General features: G+C 35.1%; 1 protein-coding gene across 7 annotated transcripts in view; it reads right to left on the bottom strand.

Annotated features, from left to right (window-relative positions):
* The window catches only part of LOC131057975 (ABC transporter B family member 25, mitochondrial), a 274,108-nt gene that overhangs the window by 185,938 nt on the left and 74,039 nt on the right, over window positions 1-14,131 (bottom strand). For all 7 annotated transcript variants that reach the window (XM_057992056.2, XM_057992053.2, XM_057992055.2 and 4 more), the window contains one exon: window positions 4,103-4,205. In XM_057992056.2, coding sequence (XP_057848039.1) covers window positions 4,103-4,205 — 103 coding nt within the window. The remainder of the gene's footprint in view (window positions 1-4,102; window positions 4,206-14,131) is intronic.

Raw genomic sequence — 14,131 nt, 5'->3', positions numbered from 1 at the left:
TGGCAATAAATTTTTCCTGAAAGTTCGCAATTCTAATGTTCACCACAAATTATTGAATTTTTTTCTGAATGTAATAATCCTCAGCGAAAGCATTTTTCTGAATGTATTGGTTTTTTATTTTTCTAAATCACATGGACCCACCATCAATGACCATTCCACTCCCATATTGAGCCCGATCCTAGCCATTTGTTCGATAATAATATCTCAATAATTCATTTTATTATAATTATTTAATAATAAAGAAATTTTCAGTATACAGTTAATTTTTTAATATAGATTATTTAGAATCATAATTTTTAAATTGTAATAGATTTTAACATATATTACTGATTGTAATTTATTATGATTTATTTTATCATAATTATTTAATAATTAAAAGAAATTTATACAGTTAATTTTTTTAATATTGATTATTTAAAATCATTAATTAATATATTGTAATTTATGTAACATGTTTTAAATATATTACATTGTAATATATATTACAATATTAAATAAGTTACAGTAATTTATCTTAAAATATTAAATCATTAATTTAATGTTTTAAGATAAAATTATTGTAATATGCTGTAATTTATATTGTAATTTATGTAACATGTTTTAAATATATTACATTGTAATATATATTACAATATTAAATAAGTTACAGTAATTTATCTTAAAATATTAAATCATTAATTTAATGTTTTAAGATAAAATTATTGTAATATGCTGTAATTTATATTGTAATTTATGTAAAATGTTTTAAATATATTACATTGTAATATATATTACAATATTAAATAAGTTACAGTAATTTATCTTAAAATATTAAATCAGTAATTTAATGTTTTAAGATAAAATTATTGTAATATGCTGTAATTTATATTGTAATTTATGTAACATGTTACTAATATACTGTAATTTTTTTATATTATTGATTAAATTAGTTATTTAATATATTATATATGTGGGAGAGAGAGAGAGAGAGAGTGAGAGAATTACGTTGATTTGAAATGGATCAATTAAAGTAAATACTAAATATAAATAGAGAAATATTGTATGATTTGATTTGATTTGAAATATTTGTATGAATTTAATATTATTGTATATAAATATATATGATGAAAATCTATTTTCTAATTATGTGTTGAAGTCTTTACAATATCTCTATACTATGGAAATCTCCTTAAATATATAAAAAATAGTTTTTGACTGTTTTTCTACAATTTTTTATGTCTTTTTGTATATCCGATTTTTTCCCGCTTTTTTCAAAAAATCTTATACTTTTGTTTTGCCGATTAATTCCCCAAACGATTAATGCTTCTTTGGTATATACTACATCAAAACATTTTACATCTTCCTCTTCCCAACTCCAATGAAAACTAGGTGAGAAGTAGGACTAGAGTGTCTAGTCCTAGGAGTCCATTGTGGCTGCTACACCCTCTGGTAATTTTGGATCAGACTGTTAAATTTAGATCAGGCAGATAGCAATGACAGAAAATCAACACAAAGAACACGAGGAATACCCTAGGAAAACCTCCCTCTTGGAGGTGAAAGAACCAGCAATTAATCTTAGCTTTTATTATGCAAAATCAGTAGAAGTCTTACAACTTTTGCTTCAACACTTGAAGCATAATATAAACAGCAGAGGGCACACTCTAGGGCAGACTTATCTGAGATGATTCAATAATCTGACCAGCAGCCCTTAGAACAAGTTCGCTGACCTTGTAGATGAATTCGCCAGCCCTAAAGTAAGTTCGCCAGTCCTTGATGATAGTTTGCCAGTCCTAGATGATAGTTCGCCAGCCCTAGATAATATCTAGGATGAATTCGCTACATAATATGACTGATTCGCAGAAGTAATTCACTGATCAAATGACTTTGCTGCTGATGGAGAATGTAGTTCGCTGATGCTCTGCTGAAGGAATTTTCTGAGTAAAGTATGAATGAATGAATTCGTTGTGTGTCATGAATGTCAAATACATCTCCTTTATTTAGGAGGAAGACACCTAATTACAATATGTCGGCTAGGCACCTATTCACAATAGGTCGCCCTTCGAGGAAAAACAATTAATAATATAATGCTACAAGTTACATTTAATTGCACAATATTGTGACTAAGGCCGATAGGCCAATTAGTCACACACACGTGCTAGGTCGGCCCTAGAAGGGAAGGGATCCTACAAAACATCAACGCCCTACACCTCGCCAAAATGAGGTTGAGGGTAGCACCCCTAGCAAGGGTAATTAGTCACACAGACGTGCTAGGTCGGCCCTAGAAGGGATCCGACCTAGCTACAAAACATCAACACCCTCCACCTCACCAAAACGAGGTTGAGGGTAGCACCCCTAGCAAGGGTCTGAGGGTGAGAGAGAGAGAGAGAGAGAGCTCTAAATCTTGGGGGAGAGAGGGGATAGAGGAAGAGAGATAGGGAAAGAGACAAGTCTAGAATTCAGGGCAAATAAAGTGAGAGAGATAGAGAGAGCAAGACAATACTGATAGGAGCATGTTGATTACTGAAATTTGACTAAGTTTGTAAATTTATAAGATCTTCTGAAACCTAGAATTTGCATCATAACTCCTAGAGATCTGAAACCACTCTCAAACATCTTGCCAATATATACATGAAATATAAATTGAAGTATAAGTCCTTTCTTATACTTAAATGTTATATTTCCTATATGTATTCTGATGAAGAGAATGAGACTGAATTGAAGTGATAAAAAAATTGGATAATTTTTTACGTGTCTGGGCCTTTTTTTTATGCAGACAAGTTTTTTCTAGAGGAGAGGAGCGTCGAGGACGGGGGGGTGGATTTACTGTTGTAATATGTGCAAATGAGTTTTGAGATGTAGTTAAGGTGGGCCCATGTTGAATAAAGCTGAAGTCTTGCATGGTGTGGTACATTAAATTTATTTCATTATTGATTTAGTAACAAAAAAAAATCTTATGAAAATGACAAGATGGTAGTTGTGTATCTACATGGTAAAGCAAAGTATTGTAATAGAAAGAAAATCGATGAGCCAAGGGTTTCTCTTCTTTCTGCAAATATTTAGGGCATGCATGTAATGTATTCTCCTCTTCCACACTTGCATTTTCCAATTTGTGTTCAACAATTGGAAAGTTATTATTGTTTAAATATTGCACGTAAAAAGACAATATTTTGAAGTGGTTGAATTTAATTCCATTCCTTTATTTAAACTAATACAATTTTTGCATACAATGAAATGAATTGTTTTCAAGAAATCAATTTTCTTTGCATTTATTGAAGATCTGTCTTGAAACTTTAACTTTGATTCTTACATGTACAGTTGACAACAGTTAAGAAGAATTTTGCATGGTTTCTGGGGCTCTATTCTGCAGATTTTTTGTACAGGTATTCTATTCAATTAACTCATTTGAGAAGAGAAAACCAAAATTTTATACATCTTTTCTTGGTTTCCTCGGGTAATTCTCTAGTCACAATTTGTTATCCAGTTACCTTCTGTTTTCCATTTTTCTTTCCACATTTTCTCAGAAAAGTGAGCATAGAATCCCAAAAATACTATCATATGAGGGACTTGCCACTCTCAATTGTGGAAGTAAATCAAATGGAATCTGGTTTCCTGTGAGTTGGCATGTAATTTGATTACTTCTTCATTGGATGTCAGTCAAATCTGTATTAAAGATCCAAAGTGACAAGTTTCCCGAACACAAATATTAAAGACCGAAAATAACAATATTTCATGCTACAATCTGCAATCTTTTGTCAATTCAGACATATCCACAACATGGTTCCTTCTAGGCCACGTTTACTGGAAAGACTTATGAATTATTCTAACACCATTTCTTCCGAATATGTTATGCACTAACAATGTTGGTCAAACAGACACCAGACTAAGAAAAAAGCTCGAAGAAATGGTCTATTTGCAAGAAAAAATAAACTAATATATCTAGAATTTTCTTCTAACCATTACTTCCCTATAAGTGAGACTAATTTTAGCCAAAAAATTAGACAAAATATATATGGTTAAACATATGAACTTCAAAAAACCCGAAATATAGTGTCAGTATTAAAAGAATGGAAAATCAAAAGATAAACAAACAAAGATCAGTTCATTCAAACTCTTTACACCATACCTCCAATACAGTTGGTACAACGTTGAATACCATGGAGCTAAGGATGAAATTAATACCACGTGTCCCACGATCAATAGTACGATTGAGTGCCCCAGTTTGACGACTGAAATGCATGAGGCAAAATATTTATTTATACCAAAATATATTTAAATCAAAAGCAATCTTTAATAGTTTTTCACCAAGCATTCTATCTGAAGCAAAAAGCCAACCAAGAATTATAATTTGGAGCAAAAAGCAATATTAAATATAAAACAAAGAATCTTGAAACTGCAACAACCTATCATCGCAATGTCCTACAAGAGATATGATCATACAGAATGCCAAGACAGTATGTTAGTAGCATAATGTGTCTTAGCTTTGAAGTAACAAAACTTAAAATAGCCTAAAACACCACATTTGCAAGTTCCCTACTGATTTTTGCCATGTATGTTCTAATTTCTGTAACTAATTTGGTTTTTGTTAACCTTGATTAGTAATGAATGTGACAAAATGGTTCCAAGAACTGCACAAATTTTCATTATACCATGATATAGGATTCAAAGGTTGTCAACTGACAAAAATTGTACAATGTTGTTACCCTACAAAAAACAATGAGGTGAGCTTGTGATGGTCAAAATAACAGAACTTCCAATAAATTTGAGATGATTAGTAAATAAATATAAAGAAAGAGTTGAACCATAACAGATTCAGAAACTCTGCTTCATTAATGTGGTGTAATTGAAACCCCCGATGAGTTTTGCCAAAATAAATTTTGATGGAGCTTCTAGAGGGAACCAAGGCTTGGTTGGAGCTGGCTTTCTCTTGAGGAACAAGAAAGGTAGTTTTTTGCAAGAAAAAGCTGGTTTTCTTGGTCAGAAAATCAACGATGAAGCTGAATTTGAGGCACTTCTTGAGGCTCTGAGGTTGCTTACTAGTTTGGACCTCAGAATGCTTCTCGTGGAGGACAATTCTCAAACCATCATTCCAGGTTTGTCTAAAAGCTCCTCTCCTAAATGGAAATTGAACAATGGTATCATGGAAGCTCACTCTCTTTGATAGTGGTTTGAATTGGACTTCTTTGTCCACTATTAAAGGGAAAGCAAATACAAGTATGGAATTCCTAGCGAATGTTGGCATTGATCTTTTGTCATTCTTGGTTATGGCCAACAATAGAGTGGACTCTTGGGCTAGGCTCCCCCACTTTCTAGCCTAACTCAAGAATTTCTTATCTTATACATTAAGATAGCAGCTCGTACTTTCCCCAACTATCTTTTGTGCCCTTATTTAATGCAGCGGTTATCCCCTTCCGATTCCCAACATTAGTTTAGCATTGGCAATGATGATTTTAATGCTCGTGTGTGATATCTAGGAGCATCAACATCATTATGGTTTGGGTTTTAGCTGCATATGAGGCAAGCCCCTTCTTTTGCCTTCATCCTTTGTTTCCTGCAACACTGGTTCTTTTTTTGCACATTGGTTTGGCAGATGTTTTTTTGTGCAAGAAACATGAAGCTCCCTAAGCGCCACTCACCTACTAGGGATTCTCAGTATGGTGGTGCAGTTTCCAACCAGATTGAAGATTATTTTCTCTATTCCAGACTTGCTTTCCCTGAGTTGGTAAGACAATATCCTGGGACTGGATAATTTATATAAGACTGATCTAGTCTGTACATGGGCTTCTATTGCAATGGATTTCAAGGAGAAGCTGCAACAGTAGCAAATGAATGTTTGTAATTGGCTGGTAAATCCATCTGTGCCATCTTTGTCAGATAAAAGGGGTGTTATCCTTGCAGAAGGAGGCTCCCTCTCTCTAGGGAGGGCATGGTTGGGAAACAACAAGAGTGTATAGAGATGTTATGTAAAGATCGCCAAACCCTAACCGATTATGTGGAGAATTTATCCTCCCCCTGCTATCTACCTTTGTGAATTCTAGAGGGTAGTTACCAAGATTAGTATCCTGGGAGTTTCGGGTGTTGTCGAAGTCCCTTTGATCATTGACTACAGAATTATTTGCTCTCGTAAGCAGTCTTCTTTGGAGCTGAGACTGCTGCTTGGCAAAGTTAGGGGCCTGACTAGGCCTCTTGGCAAGACCAGTGCTTGCAGACAAGTTTAGGACGTCAGGCAAGGTTCTTTATGGAGCTTATGTCTAGAGGCCAGGAGAAGGGTAAAAGGTGTGGTTTAAGTGGTGGTCATTGGGTGGTATTTTGTTTTGTCCTCTCCTTTTGTAAGTTTGTTTTCAGCCTTAATTCATGTACCTCATCTTTTGCTTTAAACTGGATCTGAGCCAGTCTCGCTTTTAAGCAGGAGTTTGTAACAATTTGTTATTCTCACACATGAGGACCCGCATAGAACCTTACTAATTAAGAAAAAAATTGAAAACTTCAATTAAATTGCAAGAAGAGTGTAGAGCAATATTACATAATAATGGAAAGAATTTTAAGCTAGAGGTTGAAGAATCAATACATAATGTCACTATAACCAGATCTGGCTGGATCAAGTTCAAATCCGATTAGATCCAGATTGTCTAAATCAGTTGGACTTTTCTGATACGATCAAGATTTTTCAATTTCTCCAAAAATTTTAAAGAATTTTCATTTAAATTCCACACTCCTCGTTTTTTAACCTCATATTGATAACTATGAGTACTGACAATGAGAAAGATCAGAAGCAAAGTTGCATGGACACGGATACGGATACAGCCATTTTTTAAGACCCCCAATATGGATACGGCTGGATACGTCATTCATAAAAAAACAAATGCACATATATTTAACACAATTTTCTAAGTTATTCAAGGAGATTTTGATTACTTCAAAACCAATATAGACACATAATTGTTACATAAATAATGATAAGTTGATTTAACATTTTCCGATATGAAAAAATAGTAGAGTTGCATTTGAAGATAACCCAAAAAATGAGTCACTAAAATAGAAAAACATTTCATTTGTCTTTCTCATTTGGTGTAGGTTTTGTTAATACCAATTTAAAAAATAAAAATGCATGAATGAAGTTTTTTAAAATTAAATTTAGGAAGATTTATGTCAAATTTAGAAAAAAATCAAATCACATAGTATCTAGCATGGTTGGAAATCGAGGTTTTTTAGGCACACGTGGGTACAATATTTGATGTGTATCCGGGATGTATCGGATACATATCTGTTTCAGAAATGGGAACGGATAAGGGGATACATGTGCCCAAGGAGGGAGAAAGGAATTTCCGGCCACTTTGATCAGGAGTAAAGTTCAAGGCAAGCTAAGAAGACCGAATATACAAGATGAACAAAAGGATTATGAGAGCCGATGAATATTGTGCAATCAGAGGCATGCCAAGCAAAACATCCTACAGCATGTGCAAGGTTTAGCGAAACAAAAGAAGTTGGGGGGAGGTTCTTTAAAGAAACAATTTGATTTTTTTGCATTTTGCCAATATTCTCGCTAGAAGCTCTACATTCCCTATTTCCTCAGTTTTAACGCAAAGATAGTGAGTCACCTTAGAGAATTTAGCCTTTTGCATTGCAACCTCCACCCACAACATTTTTATGCTCAGCACAAGACTTTGTGAGCCTTTTCCCTTATGCATTGAAGTTTCAAAGCTTCCTGTATCTTCCAAGTAATTTCCAATTCCTAGAACCAGAGCTTCCCCTTCACCATTCTCATCAAGAGGAGGTCCCAATTTATTTAAAGGAGGATCCAAAATAAGTTGGGCTCTCTAAGAATACAAGCCACCACTGCAGCACCAAAAACTTTTGTAAAGCTTCTTACTATTATAGGTTCTTCATTTGTTTTATAATGCTTTCATTTAGTAATTAGAAATTTAAAAATTGCTTGGGAACAATAACTTTGTGTTCCCATTTCTTGGTTAGAGCAAGAATCTTCATTTTATAGAATAGATTATATTTATTTGTTTTAGATAGAGTAGATTTGCATTGTTAGGTTTCTTGCATAATCAATTGATCCCAACATGAGGTACTCTTTAAACAATTCTTAATTTCTTTGCCTTCAAATTCAAAATTTGCAGATGAGATCCCAAAGCTTCCACCAAATTGAAAACAAAATTGCATTAGATCATTAGTTTAATATGAAAAATGCAAACAGTAGTTTATTTTCAAGATAGATAGAATAGTTTAATTTTGCATGCATGTAACCTAATTAAAACTTTAGAAAACAAAAACACAAAAAAGGAAGCAAAATCCCTCAACTAATCCACAAGGTACTCAAAGAAATTGCAAACAAAACATGCTTGCCTTTGTCTTCAATCTCTCTTCCTCCTAATTCCACTCTTGCACCCAATGTGAGCACTCTTTCCATATGTTTCTCCTTTTGCTCCCTAATCAAACCATACAATCTCATTGAGGGTCTTAAGATAAACTATGCAAAGATCTCTTTCATCGATCTTATCATAGATTTTCCAACACCTTGTGCTACCTTCCTACAAGGAATTGGGTTGAAGTATCTCAATCACGATGTCCTATGTCATTGACAAGGACACAAGGTATAATTTGTCATTAGGAAGACTTAGGATACATGGAATGAAGGCAATCTCTTCAACTTTCTTCAAGGAGGTTCTTACTACATTTAGGGAAAATTTACATTGCAAAAGGAAAGCTTCAGCTGCTCAACATGTTGAAGGCCAAAGCAGCCAAGAAGAAGATAGGTATCCCAATAAGCCATGAGCTATCAACAAACAAAATTGTTGTGCTAGAGCCTACTCAAGTTTTGTGTCAAAAAAGTATGATGATTGGGCTGAAAACATGATTGACATACGAATCAAGATTATAGAGAAAGGGGAATGATCAAAGTAGGATTCAACCATATCAACCAATATGACTACAAAAACTATGGAATTATTGGAAAAGGATGACCCCGTACAATTTCCTTGAGACATTTGTACGATCAATGTAGTCTTGAAGGTAGACATGTTTGCCAATGCAAAAAAAAAGATGGATTAATCAAGTAGGCCCATTAAAACATCTCTTATAAGAAAGGAAATGCCTCTCACTTAGGCTGGCTCACCCCTTCGTATTGATTTCAATTGAAAATAGTTGACCTAAAGAAGATTGTTCAAGAGATGAACCCTAATATTGAAGAATATATGTCAAAAGGTTACAATCCAATAGCAATATCCAAAGAATCATCTCCAAGCGAGTCATACACCCCTTTCATGTCATCCAGTGACTACTCTAGTCCTCTAACGTTAACTCTTGAGCCATACACCCCCTAGAGTCCATTGATTGAACAAGCGAACACCCTTTCCTAAAGTTATAATTGTATATATTAATTAATAATGAGTCAACAAACAATCTTCAAGCTTCTTTGAGGTCATTCTTAAAAAACAATTCTCCCTCACCACTTCCATGCATTCTGATGACATGTAGTAACCTCTGTAAATCTTGGTCGAGGCAAACGAGAGATTCTTAATGAAGATAAGGTAAGCATAGAAGAGTTCCAAAAAGAGAACAAGATATGTGTTATTATCGAGATAGAGAATCCCATTGTTTTAGAATTGCTAAACAGATCATGCGAATTCTTAATGGATTTATGTTTTGAACCTAATGGTAACACAAGCATGAGTTTTGTTCCTCCATGGGAACATAGGGAGCTACAAACTCCCTTTGAGATTTAAATCTACATGCAAGATGAGTTCAATTGATTTGTAGAGTTATTAGCTTCTAATGGACCCCTTTCTTGGACACCATTCCTTACAAAAGCTTTCCTTTCTCTCCCTTGCCTCTCAAGATCACTAGCTTAGAGGCATGCACTAGTAGGGCTATGGAAGAAGCCCTAATAGATCCTTCCAAAAAGAGGCAAATTTGTTCTGCATAGGGCTAGCACAAAACATAAGAAGTGCAAGAACAAGTGTAAATTCCAAGAGGACTAGAAAGGTCCTTACATAGTTAAAGAGGATGTAGCCAATGACCTCTATCTCATATCCACAATGGAAGGGGAGGAACATAACAAAACAATAAACTCATTCCATCTCAAGTAATATTATTTTTGAGAAAACATGTAAAAACAATGAGCTCAAAAAAAATTCAACAAAAAATAAAGAATAATTAATTTTTTCATATATTCCAAAAGCAAAACATGCATTTCATTATGTTCACCTTTGCATTTGAAAGTGTTTCACTATTGTTTGATTTTCAATTTAGTAAGGAGTTTAATAGTTGCTAGTATAGGTTGCCCTTTACTAACCACAACTTCCCCAAAATCATTATTAATATTTCCCCATTTACATTCCTAACAATTTTGATTCAAGAATATCCTTGATGATGACTAGTGGTCCACAATGAGATAAGAAAGTTCCTAATTTTATTATTTAAATTCAAAATGTTACTTTAATAATTTAATATTTATTAATGTTTATAACTTGTGAAACATGTCCATTCTTTTTTATGATTTTAATTTTCATGATTTGTTTGCACTTGCAAATATGTTTGCTCCTTCATTGAGCCTATTTTGGGAATGATTAGATATGTTGATACTAACTCTCCTAACATTGTAGAGATTTATGAGACCCTTGATAGCATGCTTGGACAGATCAAGCAAGCAATTCATAGCAAGGACCCTACTTTGGAATTTTGTGAGTATCTTAGGCCCATTGTGATGCAACGGTGGAACATTTTGAACACCCCGCTTCATATGGCAGCCTATGCTCTCAATCCCAAATGGTATGCAATGAGACCTGGGAGAGTGCCTCCACTGAAGAGATGAAAGAAGGCTTCATGAAGGCCCTTGCGAAAATGTATACTAAAGAGGCATATGTTACCTTGCACACAGTGGCTTGCATTTGCCAATCTTCGTGGTCCAACCTTCAACAAATCATAGATGAGGTCGGATAAAGCTACATTAACTCAAACCGGCCCTATTAGATGGTGGACGTGGCATGGAAAGAATGCACTAGACTTGAGGTTACTTGTTGTTTTTCTTCTTTCACAGGTGGCCAGTTCCCATGCTACAAAGACTAGAAGAATTGGTCCACATATAGCTTCATCCAATGAGTCAAGAGGAACAACCTTACCTCTAGATGATCAGAGAAGTTGGTTGTTGTACACAATGATTTGTGACAAAAGGATCGCCAAAATCTTGAGTATCATCAAACTCCAACCTTACAATGGGATGTTAATTCGAAGATGCTATACAAATCGATGACGAGGAGACATAGGAGGGATCGGTTGGGATTCTATTGCCTAAGGCAGCCCCTTACACTAGCAATGACTCAAGCTCAAGCTCCGTTTTCAATTTAGACCTACCAGTTGTGTCTACTAATTAGGGACAGCCGTATATTTTCTTAGTTCTATTGTTTATGTTATTTCATAGTTGAAACTTGGAGTCTTTGGTCATTTTTGTTATAATTCTTATATAATATGTATGCAATGTGCACATTGACAATGAAAGGATTTGAATTTTGTTGATTTGTTTGTCAATTTTCATGTGAAATCTCAATTCAAGTCCAATGCTATGTATTAGTCTTTTACAATGTCTATGGTGAATGCTTTATCAATATTTCCCTATTTTTTAATAGTTGTCCCCTTAAAAATGGCCCAAAAGTACCCTCACACCAGAAACACATCCCATCATCCCCATCCTCGAAACTTGGGGAGCATAGATTTTTAACCTTTTGTAAGCTTAATCTAGACGTTGTTCCATCACTTTTATCATTCCCACTTAACTCCCCAATAGATCTTATCTCGAAAGTTTAGTAAGTCATCCTATGCTAGTCAACCTACAATCCCCTAGGTCAAAAATCCTACTAAAGAGTAACCACAATGTTAGTTCCATATGCATATCATACCAAAAACCAAGCAATAATTCACAGCACAGCAACATGAGATCCATAAAAATGTATAACACTTTCATTCACATTGTATCAAGTACATCCATACACTTTGTCTTCTGATTGCAGACATCTCATTTATAGCAAAAAAACAAGAAAGAAAACATAAGTATACTATCAAACACGTATATCATTAAAAAATTAAACATAAATTCTATAAGCATCCACATGCACAAGGATGAAGCAAAGTAAAAGATATCAATTGCAACTATGTATAGACCAAAACCAATCATGGTCAACATAATAAGTGCCAACTAAGCGTTTTTGTACAAGTTGCCCCATCAAGGGAGCCAAAAGAGAAAAAGAGTGCACACAAGCATGCAAATCTCCCCATGTAAGGGGGATAAGTAGAAAATCTCTATAAGAAGTAGGTTTTCCAAAGACGTCAAGATTGCCTCTAGCCCATAAATCCTTTACGGATCCTCCGTGATCTCCTCCTACTACCTATCATGTCAAAATGTCTTGGAATCCTTTGAGAGCGTCTACACCAATGGATTGGTGGGCAAATCTATGAGTGCAACTAGCCTCATGACTCGGTTTGTGAATGAGAAGGTATCCACCTACCAACCTGTTGTGACGTATTCACACATCGCCCCATTGCAAATAGGAACCCTTACTTTTTACTTTCTAGGGTTAGTCTTCCTAACGTAGTCATTTGGGTCTTGGTTATTAATCTTTGCATTGAAGGGTTGCTAGAGGCTTCATTTGAATAGGATGCTCTCGTTAGGTTTAGATGAACCAATGGGTGGCCCAAGTCAGGGTCTCTTTGAAAGCCCTCTTTAGGTCTGGCCTTGGCCTAGTTTTGGGGTTAAGTCTTGATTAGGATGATGAAGTAAAGATCAAGTGCAATCATGAAGGAGAGAATGGGGGGAGCTAAAGTTTTTTTCATTAGTTTGATGAAGTCCTTTTACTTCTAGGCTTTGATTGGCATGGAACTGACCTATTTGCCCTTAGAAAATGCCTAATGACCAAGTCTAGACTTGAAAGTTTGACAAGATGAAGAGAAATTTGAGCTGGAAAGCCAAATTCGCTCCTGACCCTTCCAAAGGTACAGGAGAGAATTCCTCCTAAACTCCCTTTGCCCTCCTAATTTGGATGAAATCCCACTATAGAATGATTAATTGAGAGAGATTGGCATGAATTCACCCTTGGGGATGCCTTTGGACAAACTTTGACTTGGTAATTTGGAGAGAAAGTCAAGAATTTGAGCATTATTGCAAAATTTGCTCTTGACCTTTCCAAAGGGACAGGAGCGAATTTCCTTAGACTCTTCTCTTGCCCCCAGTTTGGATCATGAACCCTCTTCCCATGGTTTGAGTGAGAGAGAAAATGACCTATCCATGCCTTTGAAGGTGAGTTGACAGGAAGTTGAGCTAGGAAATCTGAAGAATTCAAGCTCTAAAGCCAAATTCACTCAGGACCCTTCCAAAGGGTCAGGAGCGAATTTTCTTAAAACACCTATTTGCTCCTTGTTTGGGTCAAAATCTTTGTTACTATGGAGAGATCAAGGGAGGATTGATGTGTACATGCCTTGAGAATGAATTGGAAACAAGATTGAATGATAAAGGTTAAGAATTTGAGCTGAAATGCTAAATTCGCTCCTGACCCTTCCAAAGGTACAGGAGTGAATTCACTTAGATCTCCTCTCTTGGACCTAACTTAGATCAAAAATCTTGCTCCTATGCCTTGATTGAATGAAGATTGACCTATCTATGCCTTGTGAGCGAATTCAAACAAGATTCGATGATGAAAATTGAGCCATGAAGCCAAATTCACTCTTGACCCTTCCAAAGGTACAGGAGCAAATTTCCTTAGATTTCCCTCCTTGCACCTAGTTTGGACCATAAATCTTGCCCCCATGACATAAATGAAAGAATGTTAATGCTTTGAAAGTGAATTGAAGAAGTTAAATGCACTTGGAACATGAAGAAATTGAGAATTTGAGGCTTAAAGGCCAAATTCACTCCAGACCCTTCCAAAGGGTCCAGAGCGAATTTTCTCTAAGGGTCATGTCCTTCCAAAGGTACCAAAGCGAAATCCTTGAGGAGACCTAATTCTTCACCAAAGTCATTGAATGGTTGTCATTTTGAGCAATAGTGAGAGCAAATTGGCTTGAGTATGGAAGGAAAAGGATCAAAGTTCAAGTCTAAGACAAAGTTATGAGAAAAGAAGTGTGAATTGAACCTAAAGGAGCAAATTCGCTCATGACCATT

Source organism: Cryptomeria japonica, chromosome 9, assembly GCF_030272615.1.
Source record: "Cryptomeria japonica chromosome 9, Sugi_1.0, whole genome shotgun sequence".
Taxonomy (NCBI): domain Eukaryota; kingdom Viridiplantae; phylum Streptophyta; class Pinopsida; order Cupressales; family Cupressaceae; genus Cryptomeria; species Cryptomeria japonica.
This window is presented reverse-complemented; position numbering and strand designations above follow the sequence as displayed.